The following is a 26,051-nucleotide window of genomic DNA, read 5'->3' on the forward strand; positions in this document are numbered from 1 at the left end:
TGAAAGGCCCAGCTGCTTTTTTACAGATGAGGAAATGGATCTAATGTGGGTTGGTGACAGGTTCAAGACCAGAAGGCTAGTTTACCGCAAAGGTAGGATGGTAACCCCCTTTTACTAGTTTTCTATTGGGTTGGCCAAAAAGTTTGTTTGGGGTTTCCTGTAAAATCTAGAAAAACCTGAACGAACTTTGTGGCCAACCCAACAGTACTGAATATTGGAAGTAAATGTCATTGGTTATCTACCACATGAATCTAATTATGTCAGTGAATTTCTTTTTTTTTTTCTTTACATGTGTTCCCCTTCCTGGACCCCCCACCCACCTCCCTCCCCATCCCATCCCTCTGGGTCATCCCATTGCCCCGGCCCTGAGCATTTGTCTCATGCATCGAACATGAATTTCTTTTATAGCTTTGATCTGAGCATAAAAAGACTTTCTAAAGATAAGTCAGGCATATTTAACTAGGGGGCCCAAATCACTCATTGAAACAGCAAAAAAGAGCTGAGGTTCTCGAGGGACCCGAGAACACAGTTCAGATTCCCCACACTGTAACTCTCCACGCAAGTGTCTGTAGGATGTACCACTTCATGTAAGAAGCAAATAAGTCACGTACATTGAGTACTCTGGGAATGAAGGCTTCGTGGGCTGAGGATGTTTTGGAGTTAACCATTGCAACAGTTCTTCATCTGGGTTGACTTTTTGGAACTAGTGCCACTCAGATTGGTAATGGATTTGCTGTCATCCTCATCAGTTCTTTTTTTCACTTCCCTGGAGAGAGAAAGAGAGACATACAGACAGAGAAGGAGATTACTGAGGTATAAAATAGAACCATAAACAACAAGGTAGAAATAAAACTTCACTGCTAAGCACTTGCTGTGTGCCATCCAGACAGGGTGCTAAATGCTTTGTAGGTGTTGACATTTAATCCTCACAGCTTTATGATTTTACTGTGTCCCATTTTATATGTTAGAAAATGAAGGCAAACAAAAAACGTTAAGAAATTTCCCTTAGGTCTCACAGCTGAAGAAGTGGCAGAACTTGGATTGCAACCATGCAGGTGAGCTCCAGCCATCTGCATTCTGAACAGTAGGCTACACACTCATGCATGTACACAGAAACACATACTCAGGTGCATACACACATGTGCACACACTCACATGCACACAGACTACTGTTGCTCTCTCCTGTGGTTAGGCATGGTATATAGTCTGCCAGACGCACAGCTCATTCCTTAGGACTCTGGAACCTAGCTTCCACCCCCAGCTAATGCTTAACATTAACAAACACAATGATGGCTTTATAACCATTTTGTAATAATACTTGATCATGGAGATAACAGCAGATGGTTAAAATCCAAAAAATCCTTTTGTCTCTTTCTAAATTTCTTTTAGAATTAACAGAGGCAACACTGCACCAAAGATCTCCATGATCCTGTGAAAGCCCCCTCAGGAAGTCTCCTACCCCTGGGGATGCTTGTGAAATACACACATTCTGAAGTCCCACCTTAGACAAGCTGAATGGAAATGTCATGTGGTGAGGAGTGTGTGACAGCTTGTCCCCAAGATAGCTCCAGAGAATTCCACCTTCCCTGTCAGTGTCTGGCATTCCGCCAGTAGTGGTGAATGAAGCTTGTGCCGCTCTCCCATGGTCAGGACCGGCTCTGTGACCGCTCAGACCAATGGAATGGTGAGGGAATGGTGTGCTGGCACTTCCACATGAGGCATTAATAAGGCCTGATCATTTTGAGCGGCCATGTAAGAGGCTGAGGGCTCCTCACTGGATACAGAACAGCAGAGAGGTCCTGGGGGCTGAGATGCCACAGGAAGGAGCACCTTGGCAACACATAGCAGACCCAGCCACAGTCCGTGTCCATGACCGCAAATGCATGAAACACGCGAGGGAGAGCAGTCAAGGCCCCTCCAGTGAGATCCAGTCTCTTCTGATAATTTCAGAAAATAAAAGTTGGTATTGTTCCAGGGACTACATTTTGTGTGCTTTGTTCCCAGATCCTGGGAACTGGCATGTTCCCAGCGCAGAAGTGCTATTTAATAGAATGTAATTCATATATGTAATTTAAAAATTTTTAGCAGCCACAGTACAAAGTGTAAAGAGAAATAGGTGAAATTAATTTCATTAATATATTTTAATCAACTTGGTATTACCACAATACTATCACTTCAGCATGTTACCAATAAAAATATTCATGAGGTACTTTACAATTTTTATACTGACTTCAAAACCCAGTATTTATTTAATACACCTAGCACATCTCAGCTTGGATAACCACACTTCCAGTGGATAGTGGCCACTAAACTGGTCAGCATAGCCCCAGAAGGAGCTGATGTGCTAACCTTTGAAAACCACTGCACCATGAGTAGGAAAGAAAAGGGAAACTAGTTCTTGCTGAAGACCAGTTAATAAATGCTATGCTACATGTTTTCACGTAGTCCTTATTTAATACACACAACACACACACTGTCACATGACAGGTGAGCATCACTGTCTTCACAGATGAGGAAACAAAGACTCAGGAAAAGAAGGAGGTTACACAGTTCAACCCATAACACCCTATAATACCTGATTCAGATTTATGACCTCCTGAACTATATTTGTATTGCTTAAACCACTAGGTTAGTAGGAATTTGTTACAGTGACAACAGAAAACTAATACAGCTTCCAAGTGCAAAATCTTAACCACTGGTCATTCAACAAGTGTCCGACTTATGCCAGGCTCTGGGATCCTCAACTAGTGAGCTCTAAGAGAGAGCCAGATATCTTCTAAAGAAATTGTTAGCAGGTCCTGAAAGCTGCTAACACACAAGCACAGTGGAGCCGACCTACTGGCAGGATAGGAATTCATTTAATGAGGAAGGGAGGTTCCAGGTTCAGGGAACAGCTTGCACAGAGACAAAGAAGAATAAAAGAACCTGGCCATGACTGGAGGCAAAGTTTGCTGTGTCTAGAGATTATCATTCATTTGGGAAGCAAGAAGAGATGCAAACAGAAAGGGAGGTGATATCTGGCTCTAGGGGACTGTTAGCCACTTGCTAAAAGAGACTGGGTTCTTTGCTGTAGGTCGGACACCAATGTGGGGTGCAAGCAGGACAGTATTAATTGGATTTTTATTTACAAAGATCACCCTGATTAGAGAAGGAATATGGACAGATTGAAGAAAAAGTGCAGAGAGGTCACTGAATCATTAGGGCCCCAGAACCCAGTAGAGGCAGATGATGAAGAAAGAGGAAGGAGTCAAGACTGACTCCAGGTTACTATTTTTTTTTATTATAATGTTAATAGTTTCCTGAAAAGGGGAGTATAGAGTGAAGAACAATTTTATAGAAAACACATTAGGATTTAGCTATGTTGGGTCAGTCAGACCTATGGAATTTCCATTTGTTGGTGGGTGGGAACGTGGAATTTTAAAAAAGATGGCAGTTAAAAAAAATGCGAGTTAAAAATATAGAAGTTGGAAGTCACCTTCTAGACACAGTTTTAGGAACCATGGGGATGGAAGACATTAGGCAGAGAAAGTAAGAGCAAGAGAGTGCAGAATAGAATCCTGAGATTGCCAGTATTTAAAAGGCAAATCAGAGATGCAGAGTAGTGCAAAGTCCTAATTTTGCCACTTAGTAGCTGTGTCACTTTGAGCAAGCTGATAAAGCATTCTAATTCTCAGTTTTCTTATCTGTACAATGGGTATAGTAAACACAGCATCTTCACAAGACAACTCACATCTCTCTCTTCTGGGAGGTCCAACAGGCCCCTATCAACTACGTATCATATGGCTGCCTGGTCATATTTTTCTTTTTTTTTCCTCTAATTTTACATTGCACAGCCTATCTTACTTACCCTGATATCTCTACAAAGCCTTCATGCTGAGCACGCATAACAATTATAATCACACATTACTGAACCTTGAAAGCAAATATTAAGGGAGAAAAACAGATACCTGTATTTTTCACTTGGCCTTCAGTTTCCTTAAATCTACTCAAAATGCAGGCACTCCCACTTTAAGGGAATCAGGAAAATACAATTTCAAACATCTAAAACAGGTTTGCTGCTAAGTCGCTTCAGTCGTGTCCGACTCTGTGCGACCCCATAGACGGCAGCCCACCAGGCTCCGCCGTCCCTAGGATTCTCCAGGCAAGAATACTGGAGTGGGTTGCCATTTCCTTCTCCAAAAACAGGTTTAAGGCTGGGAAAACTAAATTACCTCACCCAAAACTGCCATATGCTTAACAGCATTTTAAATGAATCAGTCTTACGGACAGATTTACACCCAGTGGGCTCAGCAACGGTGCTAAACTGATACATCAGCCTGAGCTTTTTATGTTTTTCTCAAATTTCAGGCCATTGACCAATTTGATGCCTGCTGTACTTGAATCTATTGCAAAATGTTTAAACACTGTGGCTCTAGTGGTGGCAGACTGACTTACTGATGGACAGTAGCTGGAATGAACGTCCTGTCAGCCCTACAGGGAAACTGAATTTCTAGGAACGACTTTTCCTAGAATTGAGAGGTTTTTCAAGAAACGGCAAAGGAGTTCAGTTTGTTAACCAAACACTTACGGTCTCCCTTTAAAAACAAACACTGTTTCCGACAGTGCAAATCCATAAACTTTTCTAGTTCAGGTTTTAAGACATGACATGGTATGAAATGGAATTATGGGAACTATCTTATGAGATCAAGTCAAGAACTTAATGTTTTGCATTATACACAACATTTTGAAGGCTGTAAAACTTTTTAAAGTAATCTTACTGGTGGAAACTAAACCATTTTCATTTAAGACTTGGTACTTTGACAAACAATCAGATGACATCGTATAAAGCAAATTAAAGGCTCTACAGATTTGCTTTATTTATAATTTTTCTATTTAACATATTGTTAACATAACTAACCTAGAAGTCTCAACAACAATTTAGGAAGCTCTTTGATGAGTGATTCACAAGAAGTAACCTTGTTATCAAAATGCTTCTGCACATAGCTGTTTTAAGTAAAGCTACATTGTAAACAGGGTGGCTGCTAGGCTGACTCAACACACTTTATCTATGGAATCATAGGCTGTCAGGACTAGAAAGCCTTAGGGATCATTTTCTTTAGCCCCTTCCCTCATTTTACAGATTAGAAATGCCGGACTTGGTCAAGACTCCACAGCTGTTTGGGGCAGATTTAAGATTGGACTTTGAGCCCCCTGACACTACACTCCTCCAGCGTGCTGGGCAGAAGCCCTCAGCCACGCAGAGCGCCTTACCTGCAGCTTCCTTTCCTGCTCTGGGGCAGCAATGTAGCACCTCCTACATGAGGTGAAGGTAGTGGTGAGCCCTTTATTCTACTAAAGTTAAGATTCTTATAAAACCAGAATCTCACAAATGATCAGAAAAAGAATTACATGCCTAAAGTGGTTTTGCTTTGTCAGCAGTTAAAGTTCATTGGCTGGATTTTGATAATGCACATTTTTATATTCTTTTTTTTTTTTTAATATTTAAACTGTTAGACCAGTAAAGAATCATCTTTTCACTTGTGGCAGAAAACTAGCAGAAGAAATAAGTCGAACAGAAAACACTGCTACTTCCTAAGAATACTGCAAAGATTGAAATACAGTTAAATCCAAGTTCCTCAATGATGCAGTTTTCATTCTAATCCACATCCCAAAATGTTATTTATTATTAACACCATTGTCTAAGCTTAAAAATTACCTGGGTAATAGTGTAAACAAAGTGCTTCCAACTGGCATGATATACAATTTGCTTTGTGAAATTTTTTTCCTTTACCATGGAAAATGTCATAGTAGTTATATTCATAATGGTCTCTTGTGTTTAAAATCTGGTTCCTGGAAATGATTCATACACGTCAGCTGTTAGCTTTGTGGTGACATTCTGCAGAAATGTCATTGACACCTTAGATGCACCTGCTTTTGTTTGGCAGTAGAGGTATTTTCCCAGTGTTCACGGGGAACAAGCAGCATTACCAGTTTTTTCAAAAACTGTTTCTCCAACTACTACTGAAATATAAGACAGTGTTCCCCAATATAGATTCACTTTATGGTCAATATCAATATATTTGACACATGCAGCAGCTATGTGAAAATTCAATCCTACATTCAGTTTTCCAAATATAAGGCAAAACTTTACCGAGCAAGATGGAGAACCGCTTCCACTATATTTGAACCATCTTTGGCGCTTGTTTCACAAAATAATGCCCCATAGGTCTGTAAAAAAACATATATATACATATATATACAATTAAATGAAGGCTTTGATTAGGTTTCCTGGAATGTTCACTTTTAAAATCAATAAAATAAAAATATTCCCCTGTTGAGTATGCTAAAAATAATAGTTAAGTAATTAGATTCAAAGTTTCAAGACTTTAAAAAAAAACACGTTTGAGCCTAGTTATTCCAGTAACAGTTCCTAGTCAAAAGAATTTTTTTAAAAAACCTTTTTATTTTTTATTAGGGTATATCCAGTTAACAAACAATGTTGTGATAGTTTCAAGTGAATAGCAAAGGGACTCAGCCATACACATACATGTATCCACTCTCCCTCAAATCCCTGTCTCATCCAGGCTGCCACATAACACTGAGCAGAGTTTCATGTGCTATACAGTAGGTTCTTGCTCGTTATCCATTTTAAATATAGCAGTGTGTACATGTCCATCCCAAACTCCCTAACTATCCCTTTCCCCCAACCTTCCCCCTGGCAACCATAAGTTCCTTCTCAAAGTTTGTGAGTCTGTTTTTGTTTTTTAAGTAAGTTCATTTGTATAGAATCCACATATAAGGGATATCATACAATTTTTCTCCTCTGTCTGACTTACTTCACTCAGTATGATGCTCTCTAGGTCCATCCATGTTGCTGCAAATGGTATTATTTCATTTTTAATGGCTGAATAATATTCCACCCAATCAGAGAATTTTTATTTTGTATCCCCCCCCAAAAAAAACCCATCCCACTATACAAAATTTCATAGTTTAAGGTTCTTATATCCAAGAGTCACACATGCCACCAAATGTCCTCTATCAAATAGCTTGAGAGAGATAAAAATGATAGCTTAAGGTAACCACACAGGAATTAAATGTCCATCAGAAGTATGTCTCCTTTAGGCCAGCCCTCTTCACCCTATCATCCTTTTCTATTGAGATTCAGCAGCCTTTGTGTTCCTAAAACCAATGGACATTTTCTAGTCCTCTATTATTTAACCTCCCAGTGGTTACACATACAGTCATTGATTGTTATCACTCTTCTTCTTCAGACCTTCTGATGTTTCCCATCCCTCACAAGCAATACTGAAATGCTTACCTGGTCGAAAAGGCCTAGGTATGCTTGTATGGGGCCCCAGCCAACCTCCCAGTTCTGCCAGTGGCCACTCTTCCTAACAATGCTCAAGTTACTCGGCCATCCCTCTATTTCTCCAATGCTCCAAATTTCCTCCCACCTCAGGACCTTTGCGGGCTTCCCTTGTGGCTCAGTGGGTAAAGAATCCGACTGCAATGCGGGACACCTGGGTTTGATACCTGGGTTGGGAAGATCCCCTGGAGAAGGGAAGGCTATCCACTCCAGTATTCTGGCCTGGAGAATTCCATGGACTGACAGTCCATGGGGTCACAAAGAGTCGGACACAACTGAGTGACTTTCACTTTCGGGACCTTTGCACCTGTTGTTACCACTACCTAGGTTATCCTATATCCTTAGTAACCCACTTCACCAGGCTGACTTTTACCTATCTTTTCGATTTTTAGGTAACCCTTCCTTGAAGTTAAGATTAAGTGTTTCCTAACTCTGAAAAAGTCAGCATTAGGAATTCCTATTACAAAACCTCTTGACATGTATTTTTCCAGCATGGCACTTGCCACAATTGTAATTGATGAAACGTGTCTTTGTCTAACAAGCTGGAGACAACTCCTTTAGGAAAAGAGAACTGTGTGTGCTGTGGGGCCAGGTGTGGTTTACCTGGTTCCTGTGTGGGACTGGGAGAGGATGTGATGGATACTCTGGAGAAGGGAGAAAGGGAACAACCAAACAATGGGGAAAGGCTACTGTGAAATCTTTACTCATGACCCTCTCAATCCATAGAAATGCTAGAATCATTCCCCAAATGAATCTTATTTCTAGTAGAAATGGGTAGTGCTGCTGCTGAATTTCATAGTCAGGATGTAATCGGGTGAAATAGAGATGGCCTTTGAGGATGCAGGAGGGTGGTGAACATGAGATGCATAATAAGTAGCAAACCTTGGGGAATCGATAAGAAATTGTAGAGAAGGAATAAAGTTGCCATGCGGCCAGGAGTGATGGCTTTCTAGGGGGACGAGTGGATTACATAGGTTTAATGTCTGTCTCCCCTAGACAGTAAACTATGTGAGGGCAAGGATAGTCTCTTTTGTTCTCTACCCTTTGCTCCACTCACAATAAAGTACTTTTCACATGGTAAATACAATTAAATATGCGTTGAATGGATCTTGTCTGTATTTCATTGCCTAGTTTTAATGTTATCATATTTGGCTCACAGTTATTACATTTAAAATAAGAAACAATTCCAAATTAAAATAGGGAAATTGAAACTTCTTTTTAAAGTTCACTTGTTTATGTTATAGAGCAGTCTTTTCATTGATGATGACAGACAACAATGATAGCTATGTCAAATCAGACTGTTATGGAAAGAACTTATTTGACCCAAGGGCCATCTGATTCCTTGTTCGGGTTAAACAAGTCATAAGAGAGCCACGAAGCATTGTGACACAATGACAGGGATGAGAGAATAAGCACTGCCCACAATAGTAATCTGAACAGAAATGAGGCCCATTCCTTATACAAATGCATAACCAAGAATAATTTTATACTATTCCAACTGAGTACAAATCTTAGAAAAAAGAACATGTCTACCAATTCTCTTCACCCTGTCACCCAGGTGACACACTGGATCATCTGCTGCCCCTTGGCACAGTGACCCTCTGGAACCAAAGCCAACTTTTCAAAACAGGACACCCATTCTTATTCCTTTACCTGGATCCCAGGACTAGAGGAGGATTCCAGGAACTGGGGAAGAGTGAGGAAGAAGACAGGAGAATTTTGCCTCCTCTTTGTCACTGATACTCAGTGGGGAAAATGATCACATGATTGCTTTACCCCCACAAGGGATTTAATTCTTGGTGTTATTATTTACATTCACGGGGTGGATGGGGGGCACTGGGAATTCTGTGTAAGGACAGAAGACCCATCAAACAGAGTGGAGGTTTGTCAAACACCCTTTTCAGCACACGTAGAAAAAAGTGAAAGACCCCTTCCAGTTTGGACCCACTCTTACTCTTACCATGGCCAGTTTTTCTCCAAAGTACCCTGGGACACATTTTTGTCCCTCTGCTTCAGCAGCGTCACGAAGATCAGCCTTGTTTCCTACCAACATGATAGGAATGCTCTCATGGGCTGCATCCTACCATGAAGAAAAGAAAAAATGGTGCATATATGAAACACTGGACAAGTTATGAGGATGATGACAACAGCAGCTGCCATTTCTGAATGCCCCTTGTATGCCACATGGTGTACAGACAATATCTTTAAACTTCAAAATATCTCTAAAAGGGGACAAACTTTCCCCCATTTCCAAACCAGAACACTGAAACTCAGAGAGGTTAAATAAGATGTTGTAAGGGTGAGGGCCGAGGTCCAAACTGACTGCATCATCCTTGCCACTACAGAAACTGATACAAACTCAAGAGGCATGACCTAGAGTTATATTTAGCTGTAGTGCTCACATAATTTGCTATAATTTTCACTCCAAACAGAGGTGATAACAAGCTGGCTTCATTATCCCAGGTACAAAACACACAAATATTCCCTCAGCTATGAGGGGACAAAAAAGGAGTCTGAAAGTTCCACACTCACTGCTATCTGGCTTACAACAAAAGCAAAATACAAAGGCCTTAAAGATCAACATATTTCTTGTGAGGAGTCAATGAGCAATCATTCAAAGTACCAGTTTCTCAGGATAATGCTCCCCAATTAGCATGCACACACTGTCGGGGCCTTCACAGAGGGGCTGGCTGGCTGACTGGAAGATGTGAGAGGCAGAAGTGAGTTTGAGACTCCACCCCTCCCACCACCTGGCTGCTCCCCGGCTATGACTGCCTGAAATCCAGCAAGTCTCTTCCTGTTTCTGACTCCATTTCCCTGTCTGTGAAATGAAGGGGTCAGTAAGCCCCCCTCAGCAGGCTATGATAACAGAAGACTGCGTGACTAGAAAAACAGCCTTTTGGCTCCTAAGCAAGTGAAGCAGCAGTGGTGACTGACATGTGGGGAAATGACTCTTTGCGGTGCCTAAACACAGCCAGGTGCTCACCCACTTTGGTGCCACACCTCATATAGCATCAAAAATGAGCCTTGAAAATAAAATTATACTTCCTTTCTCTTCTGCCCATTTTCCTCCAATGGAATGCATCAGAGTGAAGTAAACGCAAAGGGGAGAAGGAAATGAAAAGCCCTTCCCTAGACTAGACACCCCACCCATTAATGTGTTAAGTAATTGCATTCTGTGGGGAACTGCTCAGAATCATATGGAAGCCATTAATCAAATATTCACTTAAGCCAGCCAAGAATCTGAGCATCTAAATGACTTCTCAAAGCCACATGGGTAAGTAAAGCCACCTCCTTCAAGTCTTGACTCAAATATGACCTCCTGGTCTGACCAGCCTGACTGCACTACCTCCAGCACACTGCCTCACCATAAGGCCGTTTATCCTGGCCTTGTTTTGTTTCTACACCTAGCACTTCCTATCATTCATTTTATTTATTTATGTTGGTTGCCTTTTACATCTCCCTAACTAGAATACAAGCTCCAAAGGGTAGGGCCTTTTTTTTTTTTTTTTAATGGATATACTGCCAATACATGCAGAAAACAGGGATGCCCAAAATATTTATGAATGTGTAAAAGTCGGAAAGAGATCTCACGTCTCAAGTGTCTCCATTCAACTTTTACCCAAATATCCAATCAACAAATTATTCATGACAGGTAAACAGCCATAATTTTAAAATTTTCTAACCCAGTGGTTTTCAATTAGAGTATATTAATTATTAATTCAGAGGGTCCATTCACCACTGACACTCTACTACTTCCCAATCCTTTCACACATCTGAACCAGCTCACTGTTAGTTCTGACCCATATTATAGTGGCCATATAAACTGTCCCAACAGAATTTCCCCAAATGAGAAAAGGTGAGCCATGGTGAAGACTCACTGAGATAAGTCAAAGTCAAATGCCAAGTGGCATCTCATTTTTTTCGCCAGTAACAAATTCAATATTTCATCTTGAATACAGTTTTCTCCCTTTTCCAACCCTATGAAGGGTAACACCAATAGCTAAATGAATCCCTTACTGCAAGTAGATGCTTACTTATCTAGCAAATTATGGCAGTAGGGCACCTGGCACAGGCCATAACGAGTCACATAGGGCTTTTTCAACCCTATGGCTGACCCTGCCTTTTGTGCCTCCTTGTCTTGAGTATAATCCAAAGTCTTAAAAGGGAGATCAAGTCCAAAAGTTTCAACAAGAAACAGTTTTGCTACAGATCTTAAATATCTGTGTGTATGAGTTTGGGATTATCCATTCTTCTCTTGTTGGTCTCCCCAGAGCTTCATCTGTTCCCTTGAGTAGATGCCTCTCCTCTATGCACTAACTACCTTGGAGATCCTTTCTTGATATTGGAGGAGTTTTTCTTAACCTGATGCTCATTCTGGAGCTTCATCAAAAGAACCACCAGTGTTGAATCAGGAGGTCTAATTCCCCCTTCCACTCCAACCTCTAAATGACTAAAAGCCAGTGTCATGTACTTTCTATGCCTCAGGTTTCTCATAAAAAGTGAGAACAACATTACATTTATTTCCTTTCTCAGATACGTGACAGAGGTGAATATAACATATAGAAAATTTTGTGAAATAAAAATACTATATAAATGTCAACATACTTTTGGTGTATATATAATTTTAAGTCATGATTTTTCAGTTGAGCAAAATGCATATTTATCATTGAGTCTTATTGTCATTTTTCAGTCAGTCATTTCTTACATCTTTAGTTAGAGAACATTTTGGTATTTTACAGGGTATGAAACAGGCCCAACTGAAGAATCTAGAGGCTGACTTGAGATCAGACAGCAATCAGTTCTCTGTTCAGCCACCACTGCACTTAATGCCTGTTAAAAATTATAGATCATAGACATACTTGAAAAATTGTATTGGCCACTAGGTTTGTTTTTTTTTCCCAAGAGACTACGCTGAATCATGGCTTGAACTGTAGTTTTATGGTGATTAATAATTGTTGGTAGCACATTAACTATGGTCAAAATAGTTTCCTACTTTAAAAAATTACTGACCATGAAACAAAGGATATGAAAGCTCCTCAGATGAAAGATACCATCTCATTTGAGCAAAAGAAAGCATAGATAGTAACCACATGTTTAAAATACCAGTTAGTATGTTAGTAGTACCTTGGGCATGTAAAGACCAAAATCTCTATCAGAATAAGGCTGAGAACACAGTTCCTATAGAATTTGGACCAGGTGGTGCTAGGTGGTGATGGTATTTCACCTATACTTATAGCACACGTGTTGGTGTGCTTTCACCTATACATCTAGCACATGTGGAAGCCCCTATTACACCTCCAGTCACACTACACACCCAGCTCCATCACCCACTTGTTTGTGAGAACTGCTTTTCATTGGGTTGTCTGGATTTTCACTTGCTGCCAATCGGGTTCTGATCATATTAAAACCCAGGACTCACCCCACTCCCACCACCACTCAGAAGCTCACTTTATTAGTGTCCTTGGTTCTGTGGGCACTGGCCTGCTACTAAGGAGGAGACCAGTGCTGCTAAGTACTATTAGGAACCCTGCCTCCCATATCCAGTTCTTTCTGAGAGCCTGGATCAATGGTTTCTGAGTTCATTTTTACAAAGAAGAGAAACAGCATTTCCTGAGATCCAGCCTATAACTCTCCCATGTAATTTTTTTGTTGTCTGTTTTGATTTCTTACCTCAATCATATCTACCCACTCTCGTACATTAAGAAAGCTTTTCTCACACGTAACATCATACAGCAGCAAAACACCATCTGCTCTTCTGAAGTAAGACTTGGCAATGCTTCTGAATCTGGAAAAAAGCATGAAGGTAACAGTTCTAATCAGCCAGTCAGTTTGGTGTTGCCTCATTCTTCATCTCTTTTATGCTCACTTTTTTTCCCCCCTCATCTTTAAAGCAAGCTTTGGACTACCCTGGTGGTCCAGTGGTTAAGAATCTGCTTTGCAATGTGGGGGATGCAGGTTCGGTCCCTAGTCAGGGAACTAAGATCCCACATGCCTCAGAATAACTAAGCCTGAGTGAAACTGCTAACCCCTTGTGCCAGAACTAGAGTGTCTGTGTGCTGCAACGAAAGATCCTGCATGACACAACTAAAACCTGATGCAGCAAATAAATAAATAAAAATATTAAAAAGAAAAACCAAGCCCAATTGAGAAGAATCTAATGGCAATGTATTACTGTGAAATAGTCATCTCAGAGGCCTAGAATGACCTCGTGAAAGATAACAGAAGAATCTGCACTAGTGATTTAGAAAAGTCAATCATTTTCTCCACCAAACAATCTCAAGAAAGTCTACAAAGCTCAGCGCATAGTCAGGACAAGGTTGAGAGCATAACTTCTAAAAATGTCAGCCCCAGCAACAGGCTACTGGAACCCAGGTGTGGGACACAGAGAAATATGGAAGGAGAGGCACATCTGAGCAAAATTATTTTTTGGGTGGTGGGTAGGGAGTACTGTGGGTGGCTGGAAGAAGACCCAACCATGTGGAACACCACAGGGTACACACATGGGGTGTGGGGGGCTTCCCAGGGGAAGAGCACACCTCAACCTATATGTCCTAACTCAACCAAGTATATTTTGCAGATCTTAAATAGGGCCCTGTCAACCACACATTTTTAAAATGCTGCTAGAAAATATGAGCTCCGTGTGGGCAGGTATTTGTGTGTGTCTGTTCATTGTTGAATCTGAATACCCCAAGTGGTGCCCCGTTACACAGGCTTGCAGGTACCCCCAAACTTTTTTGCTGCACAACCAGATTCAGACTGTTCCCAAAGAGTTAGATAAGATTAAGACCTATGCTTGACACTTCTGTCCATCAGTGATGAAAGAAAGAGAGGGTACTGTCTGTCACCATATGCAACTCTGCTATTTAGTTTGTGTCTCTGCCCTTGAACAGAGGAGCTGACAGGTCCTCTTCTCCATCTTCTCTGGTGCCCCAGCTCCCCAGCTCCTCATACTGTTGCCACTTTCAGGAGTGCTGCCTCACCGACATTCTCTCATTAGGAAAGGGCACTCTCTTTTCCCCAATGGGTCACCAGTTCAAAGGGAGCTTAGAGGGACTCACATGACTGATGATGGAAGAGTGAAGAAGGAAAGGACGTGGAAAAAAGCGAGCATTCTTAAAATTCTAACACTATATCAGACCTATATTATCATGAGCACAAAAGACACCGAATGTCCTACAAGGCTTGTCCATGCAAACCCCAGCAGCATTCAAAGCACTGGGGAAAGCACTTGCCTCTCCTGGCCAGCTGTATCCCACAGCTGCAGTACTGTCCGTTCTCCATCTACAATGAGCATTTTCATTTGAAAATCAACTCCTGAAAAAGAATGTAAGAGAACATGGAGAACATTATGTAAATAATTCCATTGGATTTTACTTTTCAAGCCCTCTTTAGATGAGACAAAAGCCAATAAGGTGAAGTTCAGCGAGACAGAGGAAAGAACCTGGGCTTCAATGAGACTGACCTTCACATACTAATTATAAGCCAGACCACACAGGCACATCACAGGTTGGCTGGCTTGGGGAAGGATTTAATCTGTGGACAAAAGGAAAATCTATGTTCTGTGTTCATGTAATTAGATGGACTCAGTTTTATGTGTGTGCATGCACACAAATATGCCTATGTATATATGCAGGTATATCCATGTGTGCATGCATATGTATATAAGTACATGTATATGGTGTGTATATATGCCAGGTGCTCTAGCAACTGAACCAAATATTAGGCTTTTATGACTCAAATTGAAGTGAACTTTCAGCTTTGTTAACTTGAAGGGTTTGAAGGGTTATAACAGTACCATAAATTTACAAAGAGATCCGTTGTGAAGAGGGTAACCAATCTGTTTTAGGGTTTCTGGTTATCAAAATAAGAGTTCTTTAGATAAAGAATAATAATAAATGATAATTTCCATATCTTCAACTCCTTTTACTGATTATTATGCAAATGTGGAAATGAGGAGACTACTTTTCCTTGTTCTGAGAGGTATTATTCATGTGTTCCATTTTGAGGGAGGGGAGGGAACATACACTCAGCTATAATTCTGACCATGATGACAAACTGGCCATCAGTAAGATCACTTTATCAACATCAAGTGACACCTGATCAGAAAGGCTTTCCCTGGGCACCCTGTGCCAAAGGGCACTTCTCCCAAACCTTGCTTTTTAAAATGTGTTTCTCATCCATTTCCCTCTTTGTGGGCTGGGATCTAGTTGACTTTGTTTACTGTGTATCTGTGGTGCCTGTAGGGCTTCACTGGTGGCTCAGTCAGTGAAGAATCTGGCTGCAATCTGATTCTCTTGCCTGGAGAATCCCCATGGACAGAGGAGCCTGGCAGCTGCAGTCCGTGGAGTCTCAAAGAGTTGGATACAACTAAGCGACTAAGCAGTGCCTATAATAGTATGTGGCTCACAGTAGGACTCCAGAAGCGCTTGCTGAATAGATGAATCCGTCACCTCTGGCGTTAAACTCGGTTTGGTTGATCTCACTGGGTAAGCTGATACCTCAGTCCCTTGTTAGTCTTCCTTTCCCAAATTTAGGCCTTGGCCAAAGCAGAGGACTATTCTATAGAGAAGGACATGTGAGCACTGACACACATATGTACATATGTATTATACAAAGGGAAAAGAGAGACATCTGTGGGTCTGTGAATATAATCCCTAAAGAAAACAGAATCAACCTAAAGAAGGTCATTTTCCCATTATCCTCTGAAAAAGAACCGTACCCAGGGTAGCACTTGTATTTCCTCGAAATTCATTCTTGCAAAGTCTCATGAGGAAACTCGACTTCCCCACTGCTGCGTCCCCGGCCAGCACAATCTTGTAAGCCTTCTGTGAGCTGGAAGATTTATGGCTGTCATCCACCATGTCTGTCTAGGGGAAGGAAGCCACAGTGGGTGACAAAGGCAGTGCCCACTTTCTTCCTAGTAAGTTATATGACATGAAAATGAAGAGTGTTCATGAAGAGAAGTGTCTCTGAAACCACGTACCTGTGGTGAAAGTGCGGAGATGGGCTTTCTTGAGGAGCTAATGACGCTGCCTTCACTAGCAGATCCCGGGGGCTTCCAGTCCAGGATGGAAGCCACACCTTCTGAGCCATATGTCTCTTCATCCCTTATATCAGGAACCTGTTTTTTTTTTTTCAAGTTGGTCATTAAAAAACAAAGAAAGTCTTTCATTACACATATACATTGTGAAATAAAAAGAAGAAAAATATGCTGCTGAATCAACAGTCAATGCTGTTAGGGAACAGAGTGGCCACAAAAAGAAATCTGTTTTCCTTTTTCCCTAACTTGGTAGAGAAAAATGTTCTCCCAACTATGTTTCACATGTATAACCTTTAAAACAATGCCCATGACAGGTAAAGCTCAAACAGGGTGGGATATGTATTTCTGTGGAAAAAAGAGCAGGCTTAGGACTTGAAGCAGTGACTTCGGGGCTTACGTCCGTGTCCGAAGCATCACCCCCAAAGCTCTCTTGCATGCCGTGCGACCTCTGGAATCCCCTCTGGTGCTTGTACTCCACCTCCGAGTCATACTCGTTGGAATCTCGCAGGGTAGACAAGCCACTGTCGAAGCAGCTCTCGGGCAGGCTGTCAACATCACAATTCATCCTCTGCATGGGATCACAGAGGGCCAGCGAGTCACAGTCCTCATCCATGTAGGAAGAGCGGGATGACCTGGTAATAAAGGAGAGGACTGCTATACCTGAGGGCTGGTGATGCTCAAGATGACACAGCAATGGAATCAGACAGCAATGCAATCAAGACCAATATTTTTGTTCTTACCAAGAGCTATAATGTATTCCATGATTAAGCATCAGGGAAAATAAAAAACTCAAAGAAACTGTTCATTCTATGCAACAATCGATTAAGATAAAGACATTTAAGTCAAGACAAACATTTAATAAAGGAAGTCATTTAAAAAAATCACCTTCCTTATTATTCTAAAGTGGTTGGAGCATATTCTGAACAGTGTGTTCATTTCTGGATAATATCTCTATTGTGACTTGAGACTTACAACCCTCCGGTCTGAGAAATGATTCAGTGCACTTGGCTTAAGTTGTAATTGTTTCTTCTCTCCTCAAATACTCGGAAGAGTTGACACTAAGGGCCAACTGATAAACTTTTCCGGGAGTCACATCTCTAATCAACATGGTGAAAAATGACAGGCAATTAGAAATGTATGATCCTGGAATGGTTTGGCATATGAGATGAGTTTTCTGCCACTAAGTGTTGACATGTCTGGAAAGACTCTGATGGGAGGGGTTCCCTAAGAAGGTGCACCATAGAAAAACTAGAAATCCTGACTTCTATGGATCTTTGCACTTGCAAAACTCCAATATTTTATAAATGTTCATTTTCTCATTTTACTTTGCTTTTCCATTTGATTCCCATAAGTATCTAAGTTTATATTGAAATACAGCAAGAGTAACAACTTATTTAGTCCCTATTACACATTGGGAACCATACTAGCCACTTGGCATATATGATATCATCAGAAAGGAAATGGGAAGGAAACACAGATCTCCAGATATGAGAAATATTCTCAGATGAATATTCTTAGACAAGAAAGGGTAATCTTTACAGAAATATAAGCCATATAAACCTGAGAAGTCAAAAATATTTTTGTATCATTAGCAAATGTTTAAAATTAACTAAAAAGGTAATTTAATCACCTAACTTTCTGTAAATATGTTGCTCAGTTATTAAGTCTTTCTCTTGGGACAGGAATTTCATACCATATCTCAATCTGCTTAGCTAAATGTGTGTACATTTTTTTTATTTGTCTCATCGTTTATGAAACTCTCCTTCTGACACTGATTTTAGGTCAAGCTGTAAGGAACCTAAAGAAACCATTTCATTATAATATAGTACAAAATCAGCTCCATGGTTTGATTAGTCAGAACATTTTTTTTTAACCTATTTGTATTTCTGATTAGGAATGACAGAGAAAAAAATCCTGATTGAAAAGCCACCTTCATACAGAATCTAAATTAAAAATATAGGTATAGATCAGATTTTTTCAAACTCAACTAATATACATACCCTTTCAAAAGTAAACTAGTCTTTCTGCCTGAAGAATATTTTCATTACAATTATATACGTAAAAATATAACACAAGTTATTATATATTTTAGAGTTCTTAGAAAAAACACAAAACTAAAAAAAATATACAACCTAAAATCAATAAGGACACAAAAGCAATAAATAAAATTAAATTTACAAGATGCTTTTGATTAAAAAATTTTAGGTGAAATATAGTTGATGTATACTATTATATAAATTATAGGCACAGAATACAGTGATTCACAATTTCTAAAGGTTATATACTCCATTTGTAGTTATTATAAAATATTGGCTATATTCCCTGCATTGTATAATATATCCTTATAGCTTTTTTTATGCCTAATAGTTTGTACCTTTTACTACCCTATCACTATATTGCTCCTTCCTCCCCTCCCCACTAGTAGCTATTAGTCGGTTCTCTATATCTGTAAGCCTGCTTCTTTTTTGTTATATTCACTAGTTTGTTGCATTTTTTAGATTCCACATATAAGAGAAATCATACAATATTTGTCTTTCTCTGTCTGATTTATTTCACTTAGCATAATGCCCTCCAAGTCTATCCATGTTGCTGCAAATGGCAAAAAATTTCATTCCTTTTTTTAAATGGACGAGTTGTATTTCACTGTATATATACACACTACATCCTTTTTATCCATTCATCTGCTGACGGACACTTAGGTTGCTTACATATTGTGGCTATTGTAATGCTATTATGAACATTGGGCTGCATGTATCTTTTAGAATTTGTTGTTTTCTCAGATACATACCTAGAAGTGGAATTGCTGGGTCATATTATAGTTCCATTTTTAGTTTTTTGAGAAACCTCTATACTGTTTTCCACAGTGGTTGCAACCAATTTACATTTCCACTAACAGTGTAAGAGAGTTCCCTTTTCTTTGCATACTCACCAACATTTGTTATTTGTGTTCTTTTTGATGCTACCCATTCTGACAGGTGTGAGGTGATACCTTATTGTGGTTTTGATTTGAATTTCCCTGATAATTAGTGATGTTGAGCATCTTCTCATATGCCTATTGGCCACTAGCATCCTCTTTAGAAAAATGTCTATTCAGTTCTTCTGCCAATTTTTTAAATCAGTTGTTTGCTTTTTTGATGTTGAGTTGTATGAGTTGTTTGTGTATGTTGATATTAACCCCTTATCAGTCATATCATTTCCAAATATTTTCTGCCATTCAGTGGGTTGTCTTTGATTTTCTCATAGTTTCTTTTGCTGTGTAAAAGCTTGTAAGTTTAATTAGGTCCCATTTGTTTTTGCTTTTATTTCTGTTGTTTTAGGGGACAGATCTAAAAACTATTCCATGATTTATATCAGAGTGTTCTGCTTACATTTTCCTCTATGAGTTTTATGGTACCTGATGTTACACTTAGGTCTTTAATCCATTTTGAGTTTATTTTTGTGTATAGTGTTAGAGAATGTTCTAATTTCATTCTTTTACATAAAGCTATCTGGTTTTCCCAGGACAGCTACTGAAGATACTGTGTTTTCTTCATTGTATATACTTGCCTCCTTGTAATAGATTTATTGACCATAAGTGCATGGATTTATTTCTGGATTCTCTATCCTATTCCACTGATCTATGTATGTGTCTGTTTTGATGACTGTAGCTTTGTAGCATAGTCTGAAGTCTGTGAGTATGATTCCTCCAGCTCTGATATTCTTTTTCAAGATGATGTTGGCTATTCAGGGTGCCCTGTGTTTCCACACAAATTTTAAAATTATTTGTTCTAGTTCTGTGAAAAGTGCCTTTGGTATTTCGTTAAGGATTACACTGTTAGGGATTATACTGACTGTAGATTGCACTGGACAGTATGGTCATTTTAACAAAATTAATTCTTCCAATCCAAGAACACAGTATATGTTTCCATCTATTTGTGTCATTCTCAATTTCCTTCATTGGTGTCTTATAGCAGTAATCACCAATCTTTTGGTACCAGGGACTGGTTTCATTGGAAGACAATTTTTCCAGGGACCAGGTGGGAGGTATAGTTTAGGGATGATTCAAGCACACTACATTTATTGTGCACTTTATTTCTATTTTGTGGCAACCTCAGGATATTTTGCCTTGACTTTAGGGTTAGGGTTCATACTCCTATGAGAATCTAATGCCGCTGCTGATCTGACAGGAGGCAGAGCTCAGGCAGTAATGTGAGTGATGGGAGTGGCTATAAATACAGATGAAGCTTCACTTGCTCCCCTGCCACTTACTTCTTTTGTGCAGCTTGGTTCCTAACAGGCTACAGACTTGGGTTGGAGATCCCTGTCTTATAGTTTTCCAAGACAAGTCTTTTACTTCCTTATGTAGGTTTATTCCTAGGTATCTTATTCTTTTTGCTGCTGCTGCTAAGTCGCTTCAGTCGTGTCCGACTCTGTGCCACCCCACAGACAGCAGCCCACCAGGCTCCGCCGTCCCTGAGATTCTCCAGGCAAGAACACTGGAGTGGGTTGCCATTTCCTTCTCCAATGCATGAAAGTGAAAAGTGAAAGTGAAGTAGCTCAGTTGTGTCTGACTCTTAGCGACCCCATGGACTGCAGCCTACCAGGCTCCTCCGTCCATGGGATTTTCCAGGCAAGAGTACTGGAGTGGGGGTGCCATTGCCTTCTCTGTATTCTTTTTGATGAGATGGTAAATGAAAATATCTCAATTTCTGATAGTTCACTGTTAGTGTATAAAAATGCAACAGACTTGTTAAATTAATACAAAATTAATTTATATATTAATTTTGTATCCTGGAACTTTACCAAATTCATTGATGAACCTAACAGTTTTCTGGTAGCATCTTCAGGATTTTCTGTGTATAGTTTCATGTCATCTGCAAACAGTAAGTTTCACTTCTTCCTTTCAATTTGAATTCCTTTGGTTCTTTCTCTTCTCTGAGTGCTATGGATAGGACTTCCAAAATCATGCTGAATAAAAGTGGCAAGAGTGGGCTTCCTTGCCTTGTTCCTGATTTTAGAGGAATGCTTTCAGTTTTTCATGTTGAGTATGATATTAGCTGTGGGTCCATCATATATGGCCTTTATTATTTTGAGGTATGTTTCCTCTATGCACACTTTTTGGAAAGTTTTTCAAATCATAAATGGATGCTGAATTTTGTCAAAGGCTTTTCCTTTATCTATTGAGATGATCATATGGTTTTCATTCTTCAACTTGTTAATGTGGTATATCACATTGAAACAGAAAAATCCTTGCATCCCTAGGATAAATTCCACTTGATCATGATGTATGAGCCTTTCAGTGTATTGTTGGATTTGGTTTGCTAATATTTTGTTGAAGATTTTTTTGCATCTATGTTTATCAGTTATATTGGCCTATAATTCTTTTTTAGTGATACCTTTGTCTGGTTTTGGTATCAGGGTGATGGGGGTCTCATAGGATGAGTTTGGAAGTATTCCCTCCTCTGCAATTTTTTTTTTTCCTCTGCAATTTTTTGGACTAATTTGAGAAAGATAATTGCTAACTCCTCTCTAAATGTTGGGCAGAATTCACCTCTGAAGCTATCTGGTCCTGGACTTTTGTTTGTTGGGAGTTTTAAAATTACTAATTCAATTTAATTACTGGTAATTGTTCTGTTCATATTTTCTATTTCTTCCTAATTCATTCTTGGGAGACTGTACCTTTCTAAGAATTTGTCCATTTCTTTTAGATTGCTCACATTATTGGCATATAGTTGTTTGTAGTAGTCTCTTATAATCCTTTGTATTTCTGTGGTGTTGGCTATAACGTTTCCTTTTTCATTTCTGACTTTATTGATTTGGATCCTCTCTTTTTGGATGAATCTGGCTAAAGGTTTATCAATTTTATCTTTTCAGAGAATCAGCTTTTAGTATCACTGATCTTTTCCATATCTTTTAGTTTTTATTTCATTTATTTCTGCTCTGATCTTTATGATTTCTTTCCTTCTACTAACTTTGGGTTTTGTCTATTCTTTCTCATGGCTTTAGGTGTAAGGGTAGGTTGTTTATTTGTGATTTTTATTTTCTGAGGTAAGCTTGTATTGCATAAACTTTCCTCTTAGAATTGCTTTTGCTGTGTTCCATAGGTTTGGATCATTATTTTTTAGTTTTCATTTACCTCTAGGTATTTTTTTTTTATTTCCTCTTTGACTTTCTCAGTGACCCATTGGTTCTTTCATAGCATATTGCTTAGTCTCTCATGTGTTTGTGTTTCTTTACAGTTTTTTCTTATAGTTGATTTCATCTCATTGTGTTGTGGTTGGAAAGATACTTGATATGATTTCAGTTTTCTTAATTACTGAGGCTTGTTTTTGTGGCCTATCATGTAATCTATCTTGGCAAATGTGCCATGTACACTTGAAAGAATGTGTATTCTGTTACTTTTGGATGGACTGTTCTCTCTGTATCAATTAAGTCCATTGGTCTAGTGTGTCATTTAAGGCCTATGTTTCCTTATTGATTTTCTGTCTGAATGATCTGTCCATTGATGCAAGTTAAAGTCCCCCACTACTATTGTGTTACTGTTGATTTTTCCTTTTTTGTCCATTTATATTTGCTTATATATTTAGGTGCTTCTATGTTGGGTTTAGATATATTTACAATTGTTATATCTTCTTGGATTCATCCCTTGATCATTATGTAGTAACCTTTTTCATCTTATAACAGTCTTTATTTTAAAGTCTATTTTGTCTGATACAAGTACTGCCATTCCAGCTTTCTTTGGATTTTCATAGGTATGGAAATCCTTTTCCCATCCCTTCACATTCAATCTGTGTGTGTCTCTAGATCTGAAGTGAGTCTCGCGTAGGCTTCACATATATGGGTCTTGTTTTTATATCCATTCAGTCACTCTATGTCTTTTGGTTGAAGTCTTTAGTCCATTTACATTACCACATTATTGACGGGGTGATTTTAGCAGAAACTAACGTCTGTGGCTGGGGATTTGTTATGTAAGTGAATGTCGAAATGTCTCTTGTCAGTAATGTTTGGGTAACAAAAAACATATAAATATGTCTCTGGTCAATAATGTGTTAAAGTAATTATCAATGTGAAGAATCTTCCTGCCAAGCAGGAGACATGGGTTCGATTCCTGGGTCAGGAAGATCCCCTGGAGAAGGAAATGGCAAGCCATTCCAGTATTCTTGCCTCAGAAATCCCATAGATGATGGAGCCTGACAGGCTACAGACCATGGGGTTGCAAAAGAGCTGGGACATGACTTAGTAACTAAACAAACAAACAAAAACAATCTTATTGTCATTTAAAAAATTATTTTGGTCTTGTTTTGTAGGTCTTTTTTCCTTTTCTTCTTCTTTTGTTCTTTTCTTTTGTGATCTGATGACTAATAAGTTTTACATTAGCATCAAAAAGAAAATAAAATATTAACTTCCTATATCAAACTGTAATTCCCCCCAAAAGGAACATCAGTCTGGATCATGATGGCCCTCTAGTGACTGTTTAAGGTTATGAGCACAGAAGTGCTACATTCCTGTCACTTTGAGGCAATGGGATGTGATGACTTTGTCCCTTAGTCATATTGCTAAGGAGCTCTTTGTTTAGTACTGCCAGCCTTATTCATGGTGTCCACTATTTTCAAAAATGAATCATGGTGAAATTTCTGAAATAATTTTTAGTAATATAGCTTTTCCCTTATTTGCTTAGAATTGACCTTAAGCATTAGTAAAGAAAAATAGCATCACACCCATATATTTTAAAAAGTAATATCTACTTCTCAAAAACAGAAAAGCCAGATACCTAGAGATATCATTAAAATTTTTTGTTTCACAAATCAGTGAAAAAATTCTGATATTTGGATAAAATTTTATTAAAAGTGATCACCAATAACCTTTGAAAATAGACCTTCTGGAAAAGCTATCTGGCCATTTGCTGTTGCCAAGATATTAAGTGCATTATTCTTTAGCCTAAAAGTTCTCAAATGAAAAGGGAAGGAACATAAAATATGAAAGTGGCATCAAAAATGGAGGGCCATTAGGGCAGAAATAAATGCAAAAGAAACAAAAGAGACCATAGCAAAAATCAACAAAACTAAAAGCTGGTTTTTCGAGAAGATAAACAAAATTGATAAGCCATTAGCCAGACTCATCAAGAAACAAAGGGAGAAGAATCAGATCAACAAAATTAGAAATGAAAATGGAGAGATCACAACAGACTCCACAGAAATACAAAGGATCATAAGAGACTACTACCAACAGCTATATGCCAATAAAATGGACAACTTGGAAGAAATGGACAAATTCTTAGAAAAGTATAACTTTCCAAAACTGAACCAGGAAGAAATAGAAGATCTTAACAGACCCATCACAAGCACGGAAATCGAAACTGTAATCAGAAATCTTCCAGCAAACAAAAGCCCAGGACCAGACGGCTTCACAGCGGAATTCTACCAAAAATTTAGAGAAGAGCTAACACCTATCCTACTCAAACTCTTCCAGAAAATTGCAGAAGATGGTAAACTTCCAAACTCATTCTATGAGGCCACCATCACCCTAATTCCAAAACCAGACAAAGATGTCACAAAAAAGGAAAACTACAGGCCAATATCACTGATGAACATAGATGCAAAAATCCTTAATAAAATTCTAGCAAACAGAATCCAACATCATATTAAAAAGATCATACATCATGACCAAGTGGGCTTTATCCCAGGAATGCAAGGTTTTTTTAACATCCGCAAATCAATCAATGTAATACACCACATTAACAAATTGAAAGAAAAAAACCATATGGTTATCTCAATAGATGCAGAAAAAGCCTTTGACAAAATTCAGCATCCATTTATGATTAAAACCCTCCAGAAAGCAGGAATAGAAGGAACATATCTCAACATAATAAAAGCTATATATGACAAACCCACAGCAAACATTATCCTCAATGGTGAAAAATTGAAAGCATTTCCCCTAAAGTCAGGAACAAGGCAAGGATGCCCACTTTCACCACTACTATTCAACATAGTTTTGGAAGTTTTGGCCACAGCAATCAGAGCTGAAAAAGAAATAAAAGGAATACAGATAGGAAAAGAAGAAGTAAAACTCTCACTGTTTGCAGATGACATGATCCTCTACATAGAAAACCCTAAAGACTCTACTCGAAAATTACTAGAGTTGATCAATGAATATAGTAAAGTTGCAGGATATAAAATTAACACACAGAAATCCCTTGCATTCCTATACTCCAATATTGAGAAAACAGAAAGAGAAATTAAGGAAACAATACCATTCACCACTGCATCAAAAAGAATAAAATACTTAGGAATATATCTACCTAAAGAAACAAAAGACTTATATATAGAAAACTATAAAACACTGATGAAAGAAATCAAAGAGGACACAAACAGATGGAGAAATATACCGTGTTCATGGATTGGAAGAATTAATATAGTGAAAATGAGTATTCTACCCAAAGCAATCTACAGATTCAATGCAATCCCTATCAAGCTACCAATGGTATTTTTCACAGAACTAGAACAAATCATCTCACAATTTGTATGGAAATATAAGAAACCTCGAATAGCCAAAGCAATCTTGAGGAAGAAGAATGGAACTGGAGGAATCAACCTGCCTGACTTCAGGCTCTACTACAAAGCCACAGTCATCAAGACAGTATGGTATTGGCACAAAGATAGAAATATAGATCAATGGAACAAAATA

The 26,051-nt window shown here is 38.9% G+C and overlaps 1 protein-coding gene across 2 annotated transcripts in view; it reads right to left on the minus strand.

The window, feature by feature from the left end:
• Positions 1 to 385: 385 nt before the first annotated feature.
• The window catches only part of RASEF (RAS and EF-hand domain containing), a 90,181-nt gene continuing 64,515 nt past the window's right edge, over positions 386 to 26,051 (minus strand). Inside the window, exons 10-17 of one of the 2 annotated variants that reach the window (XM_081519397.1) lie at positions 16,786 to 17,020; positions 16,332 to 16,469; positions 16,068 to 16,215; positions 14,581 to 14,662; positions 13,019 to 13,133; positions 9,306 to 9,425; positions 6,131 to 6,207; positions 386 to 766 (exon numbers count right to left, since the gene is read on the minus strand). In XM_081519397.1, the coding sequence (XP_081375523.1) occupies positions 661 to 766; positions 6,131 to 6,207; positions 9,306 to 9,425; positions 13,019 to 13,133; positions 14,581 to 14,662; positions 16,068 to 16,215; positions 16,332 to 16,469; positions 16,786 to 17,020 (1,021 nt within the window). In that variant the 3' untranslated portion in view covers positions 386 to 660. Of the gene's footprint in view, positions 767 to 6,130; positions 6,208 to 9,273; positions 9,426 to 13,018; positions 13,134 to 14,580; positions 14,663 to 16,067; positions 16,216 to 16,331; positions 16,470 to 16,785; positions 17,021 to 26,051 lie in introns of both variants that reach the window. The other variant, XM_081519405.1, reaches the window with a different exon arrangement.

The sequence above is a fragment of the Giraffa tippelskirchi genome, chromosome 1 (assembly GCF_054371585.1).
Source record: "Giraffa tippelskirchi isolate mGirTip1 chromosome 1, T2T-mGirTip1v1.2.pri, whole genome shotgun sequence".
NCBI lineage: Eukaryota > Metazoa > Chordata > Mammalia > Artiodactyla > Giraffidae > Giraffa > Giraffa tippelskirchi.